We start from the raw sequence: 19154 nt of genomic DNA on the forward strand, positions 1-19154 counted from the left end.
TAGGATAACAGGGCTCAAGGAATTGGTCATGGGCTTCTATTTCTTGATCATTAGTTCAAATCCAGGCCAATGGTATAAAAGAAAGAAAAAAAGCTGTTTTCTGAAGATGACTTCTCAAGGATCCATTGCAAAATAAATGTGAGGATAATACACTTAATAGATGTTCCTTCACAAACATCACCACATAGGGCCTACTTCTTAACAGTATCCTAGAACTGTCAATGGTCTAATCACACCCATCTCCTTCCCTGCCCCTTTTCAGAGGCTGTACTCTTCTCCACGGCCCCACCCCTTTTATTTCCAGCCGCCTCCCTCCTTCATTTGCTCTTCCCCACCCTCACTCACTTTCACTAGGATGGGGCCAGGGCTTGGGGTGTAGACCCTGGGCTGGAGCCCAGGGGTTTGAAGAGTGGTAGAAGGGGGCTCTGGGTGAGCTGGGGCAGAGGACTAGGATGGAGGGGGAATAGGTTCTGGGAAGAAGTTTGGGTTCAGGAGGGGGCTTCAGGCTGGGCATTAGGTGAGGGAGGGGGAAAGGGGCATGGGCTCCAGCCAGGTATCACTTACCTCAGGTGGCTCCTGTTGGCGATGTAGCAGGGCTAAGGCAAGCTCCCTGCCTGCCCTGGCTCTGTGCAGCACCCAGAAGTGGCTGGTATATCCCTAGGACTCCTGAGGAGGGAAATGGCTGCGCATGCTGCCCCTGTCCTCAGGTGTCCGGCCAATGGGAGCTGTGGTATCAGTGCTTGGGGCAGGGGAAGTGGACAGAGATCCTCTGGTCCTCCCAGGGTCCACAGAGATGTGCCCGCCACTTCTGGGAGTGAAACAGGGCCAGCCTCTGGTATGCCATCAGACTTTTAGCCATTTAAAATCTCTCATTTTGGCTTCAGTAGCCTCCAGCTGGGAGGTAGAGCCCAATTCTGGGAAACTCCAGGTGAAATCAGGAGGGTGGAAGCCCTATAGTATCCTCACATAGTCTATTCAATTCTTGGCCTTGCCAGCCAGTATGGCAAGGTTTTTTTTGTAGCTCTTTCCCAGACCCCAAAACTTCCATGTCAATAGAACTATTTGACTGCCGGTGAACACTAGAATTTACAGGCTAGAACACGGGCTGCTAGAATCCCATATGTTCTGTGACAGCAGAATTCACAGTAGAATCCAATCTCTGCTCCAGAACTTCTATCCCTTCTTTCCCTACCTCTTATGCTTACCAAAAACACCTTGAAAATACGAACCAAGCATAAACGATAGCTGTGGTGTCTGCACTAAGGGGGCAGAACTGGCCAAGAAATCCCAGTGGATTGTTAATTCTGAACCTAAATTTAATTTGTAAACATGGTTAACTATTTCATTGCTGAATATTTTAGCAGCAACACCCAGCTAAAGTGCACATCCTACCATTCCAAACTGCTTGCCAACACTTCCTCATCCTATGGCTGCTCCCTGCTCAGCTGCCACAGCTGGTAGCTTCTTCCCGGCAATTCATTTGTGGAAAGTGTGTTACCCATCCTTACTTTCTAGTATTTCAAACACTGAAGACTGCATACAACTGGCAACTGCGTTGATACTCAATTTCATATTTCATTCATTATTTGCATTGCACTATTTGCATTGCACTATTACCCAGCAGCCATAGTCATGCACTGGGATGTTACTGTGCTAAGCCCTGTACAAATACTGACAGTCCCCACCCTCAAGAGTCTATAATATGGGTGCGTCTAGACTGTCAAGATTTTGCCCAAGAGCACTGACTTTGTAATGTACAAAATCAGTGCTTCTTGCACAAATACTTTCACGCTCCTGCTTGGGAAAAAGCCCTCTTGTGCAAGAATACTTGCTCAAGAGGGCCAGTTTAGACAGGAAAGAATTGTTTTGCGCAAAAAAGCCCTGTTGGCCAAAATGGCGATCGGGGATTTCTTGCGCAAAATCGTGTCTAGACTGGCCATGGATGTTTTTGTGCAAAAGCACTTTTTGTGCAAAAGCATCCGTGCCAATCTAGACGCGCTTTTGCGGAAATACTTTTAACAGAAAACCTTTTCCATTAAAAGTATTTCCACAAAATCATGCCAGTTTAGACGCAGCCCACAAGTACAAGGTAGGAGCCAACAGGTGGATACAGACATATGGGGTGAGAACAGGGAAAGAATGAGATTGTATTAGTCAGAATGATAGGCAGTAGTCTTAATTCACCAGCTGCCTAACCTTTAAAACCATTAAAGAGCTATATTCTATATGTAAATTAAACTATCACCTATTTGTAGGCTGCTGCATGAGAATGCTACAGAAGGATGAAGGAACATGAGAACCTGCTTATATTGACAGGTTTCGGAGGGGTAGCCGTGTCAGTTTCAGCAAAAACAACAAGGAGTCCAGTGACACTTTAAAAACTAACAGATTTATTAGGGTATAAGCTTTAATGAGATACAATTCACTTTCTCAGGGTACGTCTACACTACAGCGCTAGTTCGAACTACCTTAGTTCGAATTAGTTAATTCGAACTAAGCTAGTTCGAACTAACGCATCTAGAACTAAAAACTAGTTCGAACTAGCGTTTTGCTAGTTCGAACTAGCAAGTCCACATTGAGTGGACTCTGAACAGGGCTTAAGGATGGCCGGAAGCAGTGCCGGCAGGGCATAAAAGGAGGACTTAGAGCATGGAGATGCTGTCTCAGGCTAGCCGAGGGCTGCGCTTAAAGGGTCCCGACCCCCACCCCGGACACACAGTTCTAAGGGGTGCCCCGCTTGCAAAGAAGTTCTGGCTTGGAGTGCCCTGAGTGCCCACACTGGGCACATCACACCACTCGGCCATCAGCCCGGCTGCACTTGCCGCAGGCTGCCATCTGGGGAGAGGGAGTAATTGGGGGGCTGCAGGAGAGCTTCCACCCCCAGAAGCCCGCAGAGCCAGCCCAGTCCTCCCCATCGGGGGCTCGTACCCCATTCCTCCCTCACCTCCTTCCACTTACCCTTCCTTAGCCCCCCTTCTTCTTGATGTACAAAATAAAGATAACGTTTCTTCCAACATTGACTCTGTCTTTATTGAAAAAAAACTGGGGGAGACTGGGAAAAGGAGGTGGGAGAGGGGAAGAGAAAGGCTGGGAGAGGGGAGGGCAACTAACATGATCAGGGGTTGGGAACAGGTCCCAGATGAAGAGAGGCTACAGAGACTGGGACTGTTCAACTTAGAAAAGAGGAGACGGAGGGGGACAGGATAGAGGTCTCTAAAAGCAGGGGTTGGGTGGAGAGGGTGCATTCAGAAAAGTTCTTCCTGAGTTCCCATAAAGAAGGACTAGAGGACACCAAAGGAAAGGAATGGGTAGCAGGCTACAAACTAGTAAGAGAAAGTTGTTCTTCTTGACAAAGCAAATAGTTAACCTGTGGAACTCCTTGCTGCAGGAGGCTGTGAAGGCTAGAACTGGAACAGAGTTTAAAGGGAAGTGAGATCAAGTCATGGAGGTTGGGTCCATGGAGTCCTATTAGCCAGAGGGTAGGAGTGGTGTCCCTGCCCAAAGTTTGTGGAAGGCTGGAGAGGGATGGCACGAGACAAATGGCTTGGTCATTGTCTTCGGTCCATCCCCTCCAGGGTCCCTAGGGTTGGCCGCTGTCGGCACACAGGCTACTGGGCTAGATGGACCTTTGGTCTGACCCAGGACGGCCATTGTAAGCTCAGGGCTCAGTGTCGGGGGTCTCAGTGGACCCCCTTGATTTTCATGCACACCTGCTCCTGGGTGGCCAGGCTGGCAGCTCTCCTGCCCTAGATGGCCACTTTCCTGTGCCTAGTGCGGATATCGTGGACGAGGTCCACGATGTCCGCACTAGCCCAGGAAGGTGCCCGCCTCTTGCGGTCCAGGGCAAACTCCCGGGAGCCGCCAGCCTGGTCCCGGCAAGAGGGGGAGGGCTGGGGGGCATCGGGTGGGTGGCTCTGTGCCGTGCCAGGTGCAGGGTCTGCTAGCTGGGTGCTGGCAGGCTTGTACCTGGCACGGGCACCGTAGCCAGCCCGTGCCCCTTTAAGGGGTCCGGGGCCGGGAGGGGGGCATAGAGTTTCCCTGGTGTTGGCCAGAGTGGCCACCAGGGAAACCTGGGGAGGGCTAGCCTCCCACTAGTTCGAACTAAAGGGCTACACAGCCCTTAGTTCGAACTAGCTAGTTTGAACTAGGCGTTAGTCCTCGTAAAATGAGGTTTACCTAGTTCGAACTAAGCGCTCCGCTAGTTCGATTCAAATTCGAACTAGCGGAGCGCTAGTGTAGCGCCTATTAAAGTTAGTTCGAACTAACGTCCGTTAGTTCGAACTAACTTTGTAGTGTAGACATACCCTCAGATACTGAAAGAAAAGGAAGGGACACAGAGCAGGGGAGCATTTTAACCTCCATGGCCACACAATGTTTGACTTGCAAGTTGCCACTCTTAGGCAAAAAACTTCAAAAACAGAGTGCAACCAGAAACGGCTGAGCTGGAATTCATATGCAAATCTGACACTCCAAAAAAAGGTTTACATAGACATATGGAGTGGTTCTCACATTACAATAGGGATGTAAAATCCCTCTTAATTCATAAACTTAAACATATTGTTTAACCAGTTAACTGATTAAAGGGCAGCAGGCCGGGGGAACACCGGAGCAGCCCTTGTCCGTGGCATGGCAGGTCCCCAGTGGGGCTGGAGCAGCCCCCTGCCTGCCCCAGGGCTCCAGTCCCCACCCATTAAACTTATCCGGTTAACTGGTTAAACATTCACATGCCTACATTACAATAGGTAATTTCCCATTCAGGTACTTTCACAGTCTCATCACTGTTGCAGATGAGCCACATCTACTCTGATTTAATTAGCAATGATGTCACACTCCTGTCTCTGTATACCTTCCTTTTCTGTTTTCTTTTTTCTTCAGCATCTGAAGAAGTGAGAGTTGTATCTCACAAAAGCTTATACCCTAATAAATCTGTTAGTCTTTAAAAAGTTCCACTGGACTCCTTGTTGTTCTTGCTTATATTGAGTACAAGTTTGCCTCTAAACTTAGAACTGCTTGGGGTGAACTGTTATCAACTACAGTGAAACAGGGATCTCTGATCCTTCACTGACCAAGGGAGGAAGCAAGGTCTTGTGGTTAAGGCACTGAACTATCACTCAGGTCAGGAGATCACAGACTCCCTGTGTGATCTTGGGGAAATCTTGTGCCTGAGTTCCACATTTGTAAAATGTGGAATAACAATACAACTGGGCAGTGTCTCGAATGGCAAGTTTTCCCGCAAAATCAGATGATTTTGCAGAAAAACTTGCCAGCTGTCTACACTGGCCACTTGAATTTCCGGAAAAGCACTGACGATCTCATGTAAGATCGTCAGCGCTTTTCCGGAAATACTATGCTGCTCCCGTTCGGGCAAAAGTCTTTTTCCGAAAGACTTTTGCGCAAAAGGGCCAGTGTAGACAGCACAGTATTGTTTTCCGCAAAAAAGCCCCGATCGCGAAAATGGCAATCGGGGCTTTTTTGCAGAAAACCACGTCTAGATTGGCCACGGACGTTTTTCCACAAAAAGTGCTTTTGCAGAAAAGCATCCTGCCAATCTAGACGTGCTTTTCCGAAAATGCTTTTAACGGAAAACTTTTCCGTTAAAAGCATTTTCGGAAAATCATGCCAGTGTAGACGTAGTCCTGCTGTTTGGTCTATTTAGACTACAAGTTCTTTGGGACAGGAACTGTCTCTTACTATGTGTATGTACAGCACCTAGCATAGGGGGCTGGGTTCTCAAAATGCTACTGCAATATAAATAATAAGCTGCAAGCAGAAAGATCTTTGCATTGTGACAGTATCATCACATTGTGAAATAATGTCCCATGATGTCACATGAAACATTCAGGACTGAAACCATCCTCTTTCATAGGCTAGAACACCCCATCAGAACAAACTGGGGCACTTCTGGAATGGAAGGCAACCCTAAGAGAGGGTTAATTTATAATCTCAAGTGTCTTGCAGGGTGAGGCTGTTAATTTGCTTGCTCACATTTTCACAAATGCTGCTCTGTGAATTTTTGCCTTTGCATATCACATTTCTATTTGTACTTGAAAAGAGTCCTTCCTGTCCCGTCCCCCACACCAAAGCTGATTGGACTCACCCTCCGGTTTTGCACTCTGCACCTCAGATTTCTCAAACAGCCCCTTCTTTACAATGCATTCTTCACAATCCACAGCAGGTTCCCTAGAATCATTCCTCTTCCTTTTTCACCCCCTCCTCCAAGTTGCAGAAGAATGGAACCTAAGACAGGTTTTTCTCTGTGCTACCACAAAGTGATTGTATTCAAGAGAAGCTCTTTCAGCAAGATAGGTGTCTTTTGTTGAAGCCCAAATCCACCTTCTCCGAAACACGTTTCCACCCTAACTGTAAGTCCTGGAATTACTGATGGATTTTGATCAATCAAGCAAACAAAAAACAACCTGACATCACTTGCTAGTCCTAATTTTTCCCCTTACCAGTAAACCCCCCTGAAACATGTATGTATTTTTAAGCCTTTTTCAGTGGCTATGTCTTGAGCTATCCCTCTGTCTCACAGTAAACCTTGCACTAAAGGCCACTTTTAATTTTAATAAGCATGCAGGTCAGCCCCTCTGTTGGTGCAGCCACACTGAAGTCACTGAGGCTGTGCTGACTTACACCATTTTACACCTGCTGAGGATCTGGCCTTGAATTCTCTCTTACTCAGCCATGTGAAAGTTGTGACTACAATTCTCTCTCACTTGCACACCAGTCTGAGGAAATGGAATTTTTTTAAAGGCCTCCTGCAATAGGTTCTGTGTAATTACAGATGTGGTGTGGTCCCAGAGCAAGGTCGCAGGAGTGCTCTCTCTCCTGGTATTAAGAAACGGATGGGTGATGGGACAAGCGAGTTAACACAAATAGTGACCCCCAATGCACCCATCACACAGAGGCAGACACAACGCTAACTGCAACTCACACGTCTGAGCAGAAAAGAAGAGGACTAGGAATTAACACAAGCAGGTACCTGGGGAAGGGCTGGCAACCCACTTGATGCTTCTTGGTGCGTGCCGCCTGCCTTTCTTCAGCGCCTGCGGCACTTCTCTGGGGGCTGGGAAAGTATGGCTGGCCTGCTCCTCGTTGCCACGGCCACCTAGGCTTTCAAAAAAGGAGCCAGTGACCAATCAGACCTCGGGCTGGAGCACACTCAGCCGTGGGTCATGTGATGTCAGCGTTTGTGTGAGTGTAAAAGATGAGTGTCCATAGGATCAGAGGGAGCTGCCTTTGTATGGGCAATTCAATCCCCCGCCCCTTCAGCCCCTCTTTGCTGGAGGCCCATTCTGTTGAGTGGAGGGAGGGAGAAAAGCAAGTCCCATGCTAGGGAGAATAGAAGGGACCAAGCCAGTGCATTGAAGCCTGCCCCATGCCTGAATTGGATTCAGAAGCGTGGGCCTTTCTTCTACTCATCCTCTCTCTTCACAGCCCGTTTCACTCTTCCAACAGCTGCTTCCCCACCGAGCGAAGGAATGACAAGAGCTTTCTCTGACAAAGCTCCAGCGGCGAGTTCTTTGGGGAACTGAGGTGATCTGGATTGTTCTTGCCATCCCGGGGACCATCCCTCTGCCTGCACTGCTGCTGCACATCCACCTACGGGTCCTTTGGGCCCTATCTCTGCCCCACGGATGCAAAGGCAGACACAACTGCACCCAGCAGTACTGCCTTCTGGTCTGCCGCAGAGCTGTGCCTCTCTCCCAAGGTACACAGGAGCAGCAGCCACACGTGTGCATGCCGACATGATACTTATAGACACAGTGTTGTCCTTCTGTTCATCTCATACACCCCATAATATGCATTTTGAACAATGCAAAGCCGTGATATCAAATCCCTCATAAGACAGCTATTGAAAATAATGGCTCGCTGTGTAGATGCGCTACTGCTCCCTTCCTGCCTTTCTGTTCCCATTCATATTCACGGACATTCATTTACCTGGCCTAGAGCACACTGGAAAAGAAAAAAAAAGCACTCTCCTCTCCTGCTCATTGGGCAGGGTTGGGGGGCTTAGCTCACTGTTGTTCTATGAGGGAAGTCTGAACCTTCCTTAGCTGGCAACTGTTTGCATGAAATACCCCACCCTGTTAGCTGGCCCCAGGTCAAAATACACTTTTGCTGGCTCACTAATTCAGGGGACTTTTACTACCTCACCTGAATAAAAGGGAGGGGGAGGTGGTTCTCCCTCAGGAAGGATATGAGCTCAGGAGTCTGGAGGGAGGAACCCTGAAAAAAGCCACGCCAGGGGAGAAGATTTGAGGTGACTTTTGTGTTATTTTATTGTTTTCTTCATTTATGAATCCAAACCTCAGGAAAGGGGTGAGTTTGGACTCCCATGTACAGTGCAGATGGCTCTTTGTACCTAATTCTTCATTCTGTAACCTGGGATACAACTGTGATGGGGCATGATCACAGAAGTCCTCTTGGGATTGTTCCCAGTGTGCTGATCATGCCACTGATACCCACCTTCTTGTTCTCTGGGGCTCCCCACCACCCTGTCCTGCTGGGCCAGATCCTCTGGACTCCCCCAAATAAACCTCAGGAGTTGGGAATACCACCTCCCTTAGAACAGTGCAGACACTGAACCACCTCAGCCATGGGAAGACTCCAATCTAAGCACTCAACACCTAGGTAACCAACCCACAAATGGAACCACCCTCCCCTGCCTAACAAATCCATTTTTCCCTCTGTAAAATTCTAACACAGGGGAAGCTCATAAGGTTAGGTCAGCCTTCCTTATCAATGAAAGAAATATAGTTGCTCCCCTCAAGTGACAATTATGTACACTGGGCTTGATAATAAACACAGTTTTATTAAATATGAAAAGTAGGATTTAGGTGGTTGCAAGTGAAAACAGTCAGATCGAACTAAGTTACTAAATTAAAGCGAATAGAAAACACATAGCTAATTCTAATCCACTAAGAAACTTGTTACATAGAAGTTCTTACCCTAAACGGTTCTTCTTATTTCAGGTATAAGCTTCAAATCAGAGTTGGTCTTTTACTCTGACTTGATTCTACAGCCTTCTTCAAAGTACCATGTATCCTCTTAGCATGTGCCAGGCAGTTTCAAAATCCAGCAGAAGACAAAACCTGATTGCTTCCCTTTGCTTAAATGGACTTTCCCCAGGGCGGAAACCCTTTGTTTGGAATCCTCCCTTCTCTCGGAAAAATACCAGATTCAAAATGGACTCCAGTACCAGTTGGTAGTCACATGTCTTTCTATGGTCAACCATAGTTTGGTCTTACAGGACAAAAAAGGCTATATACAGGTTGTTGAGTCGATCACCTAGTCATTAAGTTCCCATGTTAGCCATCATTAGTGCATTTAGAATTATAAACAGAGCCACACTTCATATTTGTAACTTCACATACAAGAATGACACATGCAAAAAGCAGGATTCACAGATCCAGTAGACTGTGACATTAAAATTGATAGGTCACATGAGGTATTTTGTCCAAAGCATCTTTGGGTTATGCATATTCATATCATAAGCCAATTTCTATAAAGTATGGGAGGGTGGAGAGTCATAACTACATCCTCGTGTAATTCCACCGATTTACTAAGGTATACAAAAGAAGTGACTCATACAAACACATCCCTCAGCACAGTATGTTACTGATAATGATATGCTGCTAAATGGCTCCTTATGGTGAGTTACAGGATGAAGGAAAACAAAGAACTCTGTCTGCTACTAAAAACAATTAATAAAACCAGGAGGGTGAATCATGCAGTCCAGACAGAGAGGTGGACAAATGAGGCTTTGTCTACACTGAAAAGTTTAAAAGCGCAGTTGCTCTGGCAGTGCTTTAAACTGAAAGTGTGGCCACCGCAGGCTCATTGGGAGGAAGCTCTCCCAGCGCACCATGTAAGCCACCCCCACAGGGGAGTAGCTAACAGCGCTGTAGCCTGTACACACTGGGACTTTACAGCGCTGTAACTTGCTGTGCTGGGGGGGAGGGAGGATTCACACTCCAAACCAGAAATCACAGCACCCTGTAAAGTGCCAGTGTAGACTTAGACTGAGTGTGGTTGGCAGCTCAGAAACAGGCCCTTTCCTGCTGCACCTGTTTTGCTACCTGTAGAGTACCCTGGGTCCATACACCTCTCCTAGCCTCTGGGCTCAGCATGTGGCCCTGTAAGACAGCGAGCAAATCCTAGCTCCTGCTGTGGCTGTTTTGCACCAATTTACCCAACGTACGGGGCCTCCCTAGCTGGCGCCACACCACCTTCTTCCATTTCCCATGGTGCAAGAAGCTGGGAGGAGTAAAAGGGGTATAGACAGAGTTGTACCATTGCATTTTGGCAATTCCTGGCAGTCAGAACTGTCCCTTGGGACCACAGGCAGTCAGGTGTAACACCCCTGTGACCGCTTTAAGTTGCATCTCAGAAGTAACCTTAGCCTCAGCAGCTTGAGGGTTAGGTGGATGTATGTATGGCCTACCCCTTTCCTTTTTGGCCCCCACTCAGGCAGTTCTGAGTAGCAACCCTGTATATTTTTATAAGCTGTTTCTGTGTCTATCCTAAGCATGCCCGTAGCAGTAGCCACTAGTAGACAGGTAAGGTAATACAATAAGTATAGTCTGATCATTCCCATTCATAAACACAAGGGCCAAGTTTTCCCATTGTATAACTATGGAACTTCAGATGACTAGGACCTACTGAAACCCACAGGGATGGATTTGCTCCAGTGGTAAGAATTCATGCTCTCGTTCTTTTTAATCACATTGTTTAGCTTGCACGGATGTGGAGCTGTGGCACGGCAACACCTCCAGCACCATGCAGCGTCAGGCCCAGCCTTAGCTCCCTTTGTTTGTCCATCCATGAAAGGACCATTCTCTCACTGACCGATGCAAAGCCCTCCTCCAGGGCTCGTATGCATCAGTGCATTAGCTCCTCAACAGCCCTGAAATAATACTCCAATTCCCACACTACACATACAGAGATAGAGGATTTTTCCATTCTCATCTCACCTCAAAGTCAGCCACCTGAGAGTCAACAGCAGCTCTCTGCCATCCCCCCTATTCCTTTCACCTTGGGCCAGAGCCCCAGTTTTCAGTGGCCAGTCTTCCTATATCTCTTCACCCAGACGGCTTCCCCTTTCCTAGGGCATTCCATTCCTCCAGGTATCCCTACCCGCAAGCCTTATGCCTGCTTAGTGTGACCCATCCTCCCACCACACCAACCCTCTTGTTTCCCAGCTTAGCAAGCCCGAGGAGCTGAACCTTCCCCTTTTCCCCAGGGCTCACTGCCCAATCTGTCCTGTAATTCAGCAATTCTCTCCTGTAATTCTCAGCTCACTCAGCTCTGGCCAGTGCTCACCAATAATCTTCCTCTGAACTCATCACCAGCAGCCCACTCTTATTCTCCATCAGGTCTCCTGTCACCCTTTCCTCTAATCACTCTTTCTGCTGCATCTCTCCTCTGGTCTCAAGCAGCTCAACTGCCCTTCATCTCTCTCGGACTCCTCTCAGGGTCTGACTCATCCCGTCTCCCAATTTGTATGACCCAGGGTGAGCCTAACTGGGAGACACCTGAGTAGTAGTCACAGGTGTACTGGACTCCAGTTCTTCATAAAGGGGCTAGTCTATTACAGGAACACAACCACTGTAGCACCAAAGAGTAATGGGAATAATGCCAGCAGCCCCATTAATGACCCTACTGGTGGGATGATAGCAGACCAGAGTGATAAAACAATGGTATGTCTGAAGAACTTCCTATGGGCAGCTGAGACAAACAAGGAAACTGCCTTTGCTGCACAGTGAAGCCAATCAGACCTTAATAAACAGTAGCAGTGTTATTCATACTAATATAGATATAGCTACATAAACGCCACCTCTCATATTATAATTATATAGTCACATAAAATTGCTAAGCAACAAGAGACGCAGCAGGCTGGGCATTAGTGGGTAATAACACCATACCACAGTGAGTGACATCATTAGACGTGAATGACGAAAGATAAATCACCACTGGCCATCAATGGGGCAAGTTGGTGATTAGGTGACAACTTATACCTGAGAATATTTTATCATCCCAATTATTAAATGGCCGCACTAATTAAGAAAATAAAATATCCAGTGTTTCTAATACATACTACAGATATATTACCCATATGTGTTTCTTATTAAGTTTTTGGGTACTCCCAGATGAGGTTCAGTGCATGAAAGCACACCATCATGTTGATGGGGCAGTAGGACACCGTGTTAATAGTTGGCTTTCCTATGCCAGTCCCAAGGAGATATGCAAGTCATGAAACAAACCAACAGAGCCTGGAAAACATTACTTATTTTCAGAGTGGATTATTAAATGGATTAATGTCCCCCATTAAAGCTGTTTATTATTTCATTCTTATCCTTTGGCCTTTTGCATAGTAATATTGCTATTGCTGGGAAGGAGGTAGTGTCCTCTGGCATCCCTGCCAATTGGACCTCTTTATTTCCCTGCTACAAGGCCTCTCATCTGATGGCCACATCCTTCCGGCTGACTGCAGATCCTTAAGGGCAGTTCTGCTTCACCCCTGATTCATCTACAGGAAGTTGCTCCAGAGCCAAGCACGGCACTACCTGTCCATTGTCATAGATGTCACATTAGCCACATCCCTGTATCCGGCTGTACTGACATATTGGAACTGGGCTATGTCTAGGCTATGGGGTTTTTCCAGGATACCAGCTTTTTTTTTGCGGAAGAGGATATGTGCTCTTTTGGAAGCACTGTCTTCCTTCTCCCATGAGGAAGAAGGGTTCTTCTGAAAGAGGAGGCTTTTCTGAAATTTGGTCCAGTGTAGATGGGAAAAATTTCAAAAAAGCCTCTTCTGAAAAACTATTGGAAAAAGGTACACAAATTGCGGAGCACAATATGTGTACCTTTTTTTGATAAAGCCCAGTAGTCTAGACATAGCCCTGTGCTCAGCATGAAGAAGAAGAGACTCCTGTGGAGAGAGTGTGACCCTCAAGGAGTATGTGGGTATTTGTCTCCCTCAAGGGGCTGGTCCACACAAGAGGTTTATGAGTCCGCAGCCATTACTTCCAGTTTTAAGGGGTTTATGAGTCATGAGGCTCATGTTTTACCGCTGAAGCTTCCAACTTCAGCCCTGCAGTTGGCCCAAGCAGCACCAATTAAACCAGTGTGCAGAACAACTGCTAGGTCTTGTCTACACTTGTGAGCTTATGCTGTAAGATCACACATGTAGCCGCTCTATGGTGTCGGCAGGTACAATAGACAGGTGCTCTGCTGTTGACGTAATAAGTGGCAGTAGCTGTGTCAGGAGGAGAAGCTCTCCCTCCAAGAGAGCGCTATCCATACCAGCACTTTTGTCGGTGTAATTTATGTTCCTTGGGGGGGTGTTTTTTTACAGCCCCGAGCAACCTAAGGGTATGTCTACACTAGAAAGTTAGTTCGAACTAACGGACGTTAGTTCGAACTAACTTTCCTATGCGCTACACTAGCGCTCCGCTAGTTCGAATTTGAATCGAACTAGCGGAGCGCTTAGTTCGAACTAGGTAAACCTCATTTTACGAGGACTAACGCCTAGTTCGAACTAGCTAGTTCGAACTAAGGGCTGTGTAGCCCTTTAGTTCGAACTAGTGGGAGGCTAGCCCTCCCCAGGTTTCCCTGGTGGCCACTCTGGCCAACACCAGGGAAACTCTATGCCCCCCTCCCGGCCCCGGACCCCTTAAAGGGGCACGGGCTGGCTACGGTGCCCGTGCCAGGTGCAAGCCTGCCAGCACCCAGCTAGCAGACCCTGCACCTGGCACGGCACAGAGCCACCCACCCGATGCCCCCCCAGCCCACCCCCTCTTGCCGGGACCAGGCTGGCGGCTCCCGGGAGCTTGCCCGGGACTGCAAGAGGCGGGCACCTGCCTGGGCTAGTGCAGACATCGTGGACCTCGTCCACGATCTCCACACTAGGCACAGGAAAGTGGCCGTCTAGGGCAGGAGAGCTGCCAGCCTGGCCACCCAGGAGCAGGTGTGCAAGAGAATCAAGGGGGTCCAGTGAGACCCCCGACCCTGAGCCCTGAGCTTACAATGGCCGTCCTGGGTCAGACCAAAGATCCATCTAGCCCAGTAGCCTGTCTGCCGACAGTGGCCAACCATAGGGACCCTGGAGGGGATGGACCGAAGACAGTGACCAAGCCATTTGTCTCGTGCCATCCCTCTCCAGCCTTCCACAAACCTTGGGCAGGGACACCACTCCTACCCTCTGGCTAATAGGACTCCATGGACCCAACCTCCATGACTTGATCTCACTTCCCTTTAAACTCTGTTCTAGTTGTAGCCTTCACAGCCTCCTGCAGCAAGGAGTTCCACAGGTTAACTATTTGCTTTGTCAAGAACAACTTTCTCTTACTAGTTTCAAGCCTGCTACCCATTCCTTTCCTTTGGTGTCCTCTAGTCCTTCTTTATGGGAACTCATGAAGAACTTTTCTGAATGCACCCTCTCCACCCAACCCCTGCTTTTACAGACCTCTATCCTGTCCCCCCTCCGTCTCCTCTTTTCTAAGCTGAACAGTCCCAGTCTCTGTAGCCTCTCTTCATCTGGGACCTGTTCCCAACCCCTGATCATGTTAGTTGCCCTCCCCTCTCCCAGCCTTTCTCTTCCCCTCTCCCACCTCCTTTTCCCAGTCTCCCCCAGTTTTTTTCAATAAAGACAGAGTCAATGTTGGAAGAAACGTTATCTTTATTTTGTACATCAAGAAGAAGGGGGGCTAGGGAAGGGCAAGTGGAAGGAGGTGAGGGAGGAATGGGGTACGAGCCCCCGATGGGGAGGACTGGGCTGGCTCTGCGGGCTTCTGGGGGTGGAAGCTCTCCTGCAGCCCCCCAATTACTCCCTCTCCCCAGATGGCAGCCTGCGGCAAGTGCAGCCGGGCTGATGGCCGAGTGGTGTGATGTGCCCAGTGTGGGCACTCAGGGCAATCCAAGCCAGAACTTCTTTGCAAGCGGGGCACCCCTTAGAACTGTGTGTCCGGGGTGGGGGTCGGGACCCTTTAAGCGCAGCCCTCGGCTAGCCTGAGACAGTATCTCCATGCTCTAAGTCCTCCTTTTATGCCCTGCCGGCACTGCTTCCGGCCATCATTAAGCCCTGTTCAGAGTCCACTCAATGTGGACTTACTAGTTCGAACTAGCAAAACGCTAGTTCGAACTAGTTTTTAGTTCTAGATGCGTTAGTTCGAACTAGCTTAGTTCGAATTAACTAATTCGAACTAAGTTAGTTCGAACTAGCGCTGTAGTGTAGACGTACCCTAAGATATACCAACAAAAGTGATAGTGTAGACAAGCCCTTAAAGGCAGAGACTGGCTGAGAGAACTAAAACCCAATCCTAAGTAGATTGCCTCCCCCACCTCTGGATCTGGAAGAAGGCCCAGGAAGTATTGATTTAATTCTGAATGTAAGGCATGTTTATGTGAAGAAATTCAGAATTATTCCATCAATGCAAATTTTTCTAATAGTATTAGCCACACAGCTCAAGAGCTTTGTCAGCCTTGCATAGAAGATCCATTATTCTGAGCCAATTTATTACAATTATAATAGAATCATCAGATCCCAAACTGAGGTGAGCACCCAGGGTTTTTTTTTTTTCTGAACATCAGAACTAACTATGTGGGAGCAGATGAAAGGAAAAATTCATAGAGCGTAAGTGACTTGCCCAAGAAAAACCTACAGTGGAGGAGGGAATTGAAGTCAGATTCTCCACACTGCAGACTAGTGGCTAAACTGCTAAACCATCTTTTCTCAAAAACACAGCGGTCTGTGCCTCTGCTGGTATTAATCGTTATGGTCATTGGCTCACTGGTCCTTGATCTTGAATTAATATCAGAGTCACCCACAAACTGGCCAAGAAAAGTTGAACGTTCCCTCTTGGTGTCCATCAATGTCAGTCTTTGATTAGCCAGCAACACGATGTAGTTTCTCTCCCTTAGAACCTGAGCTTGCTGCCATGGGCAAAAAGTTGCTGGTGTGCAAAAAACAGAATGAAAAAAAAATCCTTGGTGATGCACCCTCTACTTCCCGGAGTGAGAATCTGACCTGTCACCGGGGGTGCGAACCACCTAAATACAGAAGGATGTGGCTATCGTCATGGCAACAGAAGGCAGCAAGCCAGCTTAGGTGGGACAGTGACTAGTTCATTTTTGGAAAGCAATTGGGATTCTGGCCAGCAGCAGCCTTGAGATGTGCTGCTTCCATTAAATGGAACTCAATAAATAATGAAAGGAATAAAGGTGAATGAGAAGAGTCCCTCAATCCATCTTCCCAAGCTGTTCTTGGTAATGCTCATCTCCAGTTTCCACTGTGGCAAGGCAAGTCCTGACTGAAAGGAAGCTCTCAATAGCCCGCAAGTATACCACAAACAAACGGACACCCCCCCCCAGACAGCATAGGGTGAAAGAAAGATTTTGCAGTCATTGCTGAATGTGATCTCTGGAGGGAAGATGTACATATTGACCCGCCACCTATACACTCAATACACATCCTTGCCACTCCCATGAAACCAGTCTGGGTTTGAACATGTGCCTGTCCCAGTTAAATCAAAACCAGCTCTCTCTCACACACACCACCAACCAGCCACCCACACTCCAATTGAACGTTCCTCCACATATTTTTTTCTGTTCCTAACTCTCCTTTCCAGACTAGCCCTTCCATGATAGCCCTTCCCCACCCCACCTCGTTCTGTAGTAAGAACTCCTTTCTAGGGATTTTCTTCCCTATGTAAATAATATTGAATAGTGGCAAAGTGCTTAGTGCAAGCACACATATATATCTCCAGTTTCGAGTAAGATGCAAACACTGCTATGAATCACAGCCTTAGCCATAGCAACACATATCATGGTTACAGAGACAAAGGCAGTGAGATCACAAAGTAGCTGGAAAGGCACAAAAAGGAGGAGGATGTGGACTAATCAAGGCCTAGGGAATGTCTGGCCGGTTGTAGGAGGCAATGGAGCAGAAAGATGAAAAGCCAGCAATAATAAGAAATGGATCATGTGTCTGGATTTCAGCACTGGCATGTCTGACTCTTTCTTTCTCCCCACACTCATCCTGGCTGTTCAGGGAGACCAGGACTCATGTTCTGACTACACACTGTGTCCCCCGGCATCTTTCTGGAGATAAACATGCTGCCTAGACCAACACACAGAATAAAGCATGCTTAGCATTCCTTGGTGTCCGAATAAAGACCTGCCACTAACAAAGAGCCAGATTGTCTAAAAATAATGATGCTGCGTCAGTGTGTGGGCTGGGAAACAAAATGATATGAACTGTTTGTCTCAACTGCTTTATCCCACTATTGTAGGGGAGGCTGTGTGATTAGAGCACCAGGGACCAATGGTCATTCATCTAGGGGCTGTATTTCCACATTCCTTCCAAGTGAGACTGTATTCCATTAACAGGCACTCCGGCCTTGGGGGAGGGAGGGTAAGAGAGATACTGCTGGTGCCCTACCCCATCAACTATGTAGCACACAGAGTACAGACAACTTGGGTTATATCCTCAGCTAGCGTAAGTCAGCCTAGCTCCTCTGACTTCCATTGAACTACACTCATTTACATCAATAGAGGATCTGGCCCACCATTTATCACTGGACATTTACCCCGAGGAGGTGCTAAAGGGACAGCCCTGCACACTGAAATCCTTGCTTTATTATCCAGAGAAAAAACACCACACAGCAGGGGGGCTGACGGAACTGCCAGGCCCCTGGGCAAGATGTGTGCATGGGGGAGTGGCCCTGGGCTCTCAGAAGGGTTGGGGCCTCAGGAAAAAGGGTTGGGAAAGATCTCTTCTGACAAAAGCTTCTTGCGCAAAAAGCCTGCAATCTAGACGTAGCCCCAAAAATCAGTAGGCACCACTAGAAATCTTGACCCAAACCTGACCTCAATAGGGAAAAAATAAAGTGTCTTGGTTTTCTTTAACCTCTTTCTAAAATCTCTGCAAGAGCACTATGGCCCTTTTGGTTCTTGCAGGGAACTAAAATCTCCGGCCAATGTCCTCTTGAAATATGATATGGGTTTTTTAAAAAACAATTTTATCTTTCTGGTGCGGCACAACCCACAAATACAAAAAGAGATTACAATAAACCACACACCTTGTCCAAAAATAATGAGATTAGAGATGGTGAAACAGGTTCAGAAGCCTTCTCTGGACAACTTACAAAAAGGAGCCATGCAAAACAAGATCACACCTGAGCATTATTATTTGGGAGCTTCAGGGGGTGGCTGAGTTAGTCTGTTACAGAAAAAAAACAGCAAGCAAATGGCCTGGTAGAGAAGGAACTTGAAAGACACTGGAGAACTGCAAATGAGAGCTGTATGCATGATGAGGCAGGCACAGGAGGGTAACTATATTAGGAAGCAGAAATGAAAGGGTGTTGAAGGGTTAAAGGGCTATATTGAGCACACACTGGAGACTAAATAGATTGGAGGGTAAAAATCCAATAAGGAGATCTAACAGTCAGGAGCCAGGCCCTGAAAGAATGAGGATGGTAATGTTAGCAGCCAAGGAAAGGATTAGAGTGTAGCAGTAAGAGCAGATTTACAGCTGGGCCAGAAGAACATGCCAAGTTTTTAATGAAAAAGAAATAAAAGAGGAGTTTTACCTGGAGATGAGTTCTAACTAAAACATCAGCTCTGGCAAAATTCAAGATCCAAATGTGGCGGCTGTAGTAGCCTGAACAGGTCCAAACTTCAAAGAAGTTTGAAACTAGATATAAACTTTCCAGTATGAGCCCTCCTCCCTCCATCTAGTTTACTCAAAAGGAATAAACAAGGAAAAATGAGTCATTTTGGGGGGGAACCCCCATCTTTTAAATATTCACCCACTGCAAAATAACAACTGAAAAGAACATCTAGCCTATTCCATTTCATTCCCAGCCAATGCAGAACTGAGTTCTAGAGTAAATTATCTAATGTTTGCAGTGGAAGGTCTATAGAGAAAACCAAAGGGATGTAATGATGGGAAAAGCAGTCCAGTGTTATTGCGGTCTGGAAATGGCAAAATACCCAGACAGCCCACAAAAACAGGCTACATCATTAGCTCTTTAGAAGAGAAAGGGAGAACTGTCTGTATACAAATTATGAAGAGAGAAAAAATAAGCCGATTACCCATAGTATGCAGTGCCAATTACTTAAGCAAACAGGATCAGGAAAGTTGGCACAGC

The 19154-nt window shown here is 47.3% G+C and overlaps 1 protein-coding gene across 13 annotated transcripts in view; it reads right to left on the reverse strand.

The window, feature by feature from the left end:
• The window catches only part of RASSF7 (Ras association domain family member 7), a 124311-nt gene that overhangs the window by 101937 nt on the left and 3220 nt on the right, over positions 1 to 19154 (reverse strand). For 9 of the 13 annotated variants that reach the window (XM_075928278.1, XM_075928279.1, XM_075928287.1 and 6 more), the window contains exon 3: positions 6983 to 7113. The exons of the other annotated variants lie outside the window; for them this stretch is intronic. In XM_075928278.1, the coding sequence (XP_075784393.1) occupies positions 6983 to 7113 (131 nt within the window). The remainder of the gene's footprint in view (positions 1 to 6982; positions 7114 to 19154) is intronic. 13 annotated transcript variants of the gene reach the window in all.

Source organism: Pelodiscus sinensis, chromosome 4, assembly GCF_049634645.1.
Source record: "Pelodiscus sinensis isolate JC-2024 chromosome 4, ASM4963464v1, whole genome shotgun sequence".
NCBI lineage: Eukaryota > Metazoa > Chordata > Testudines > Trionychidae > Pelodiscus > Pelodiscus sinensis.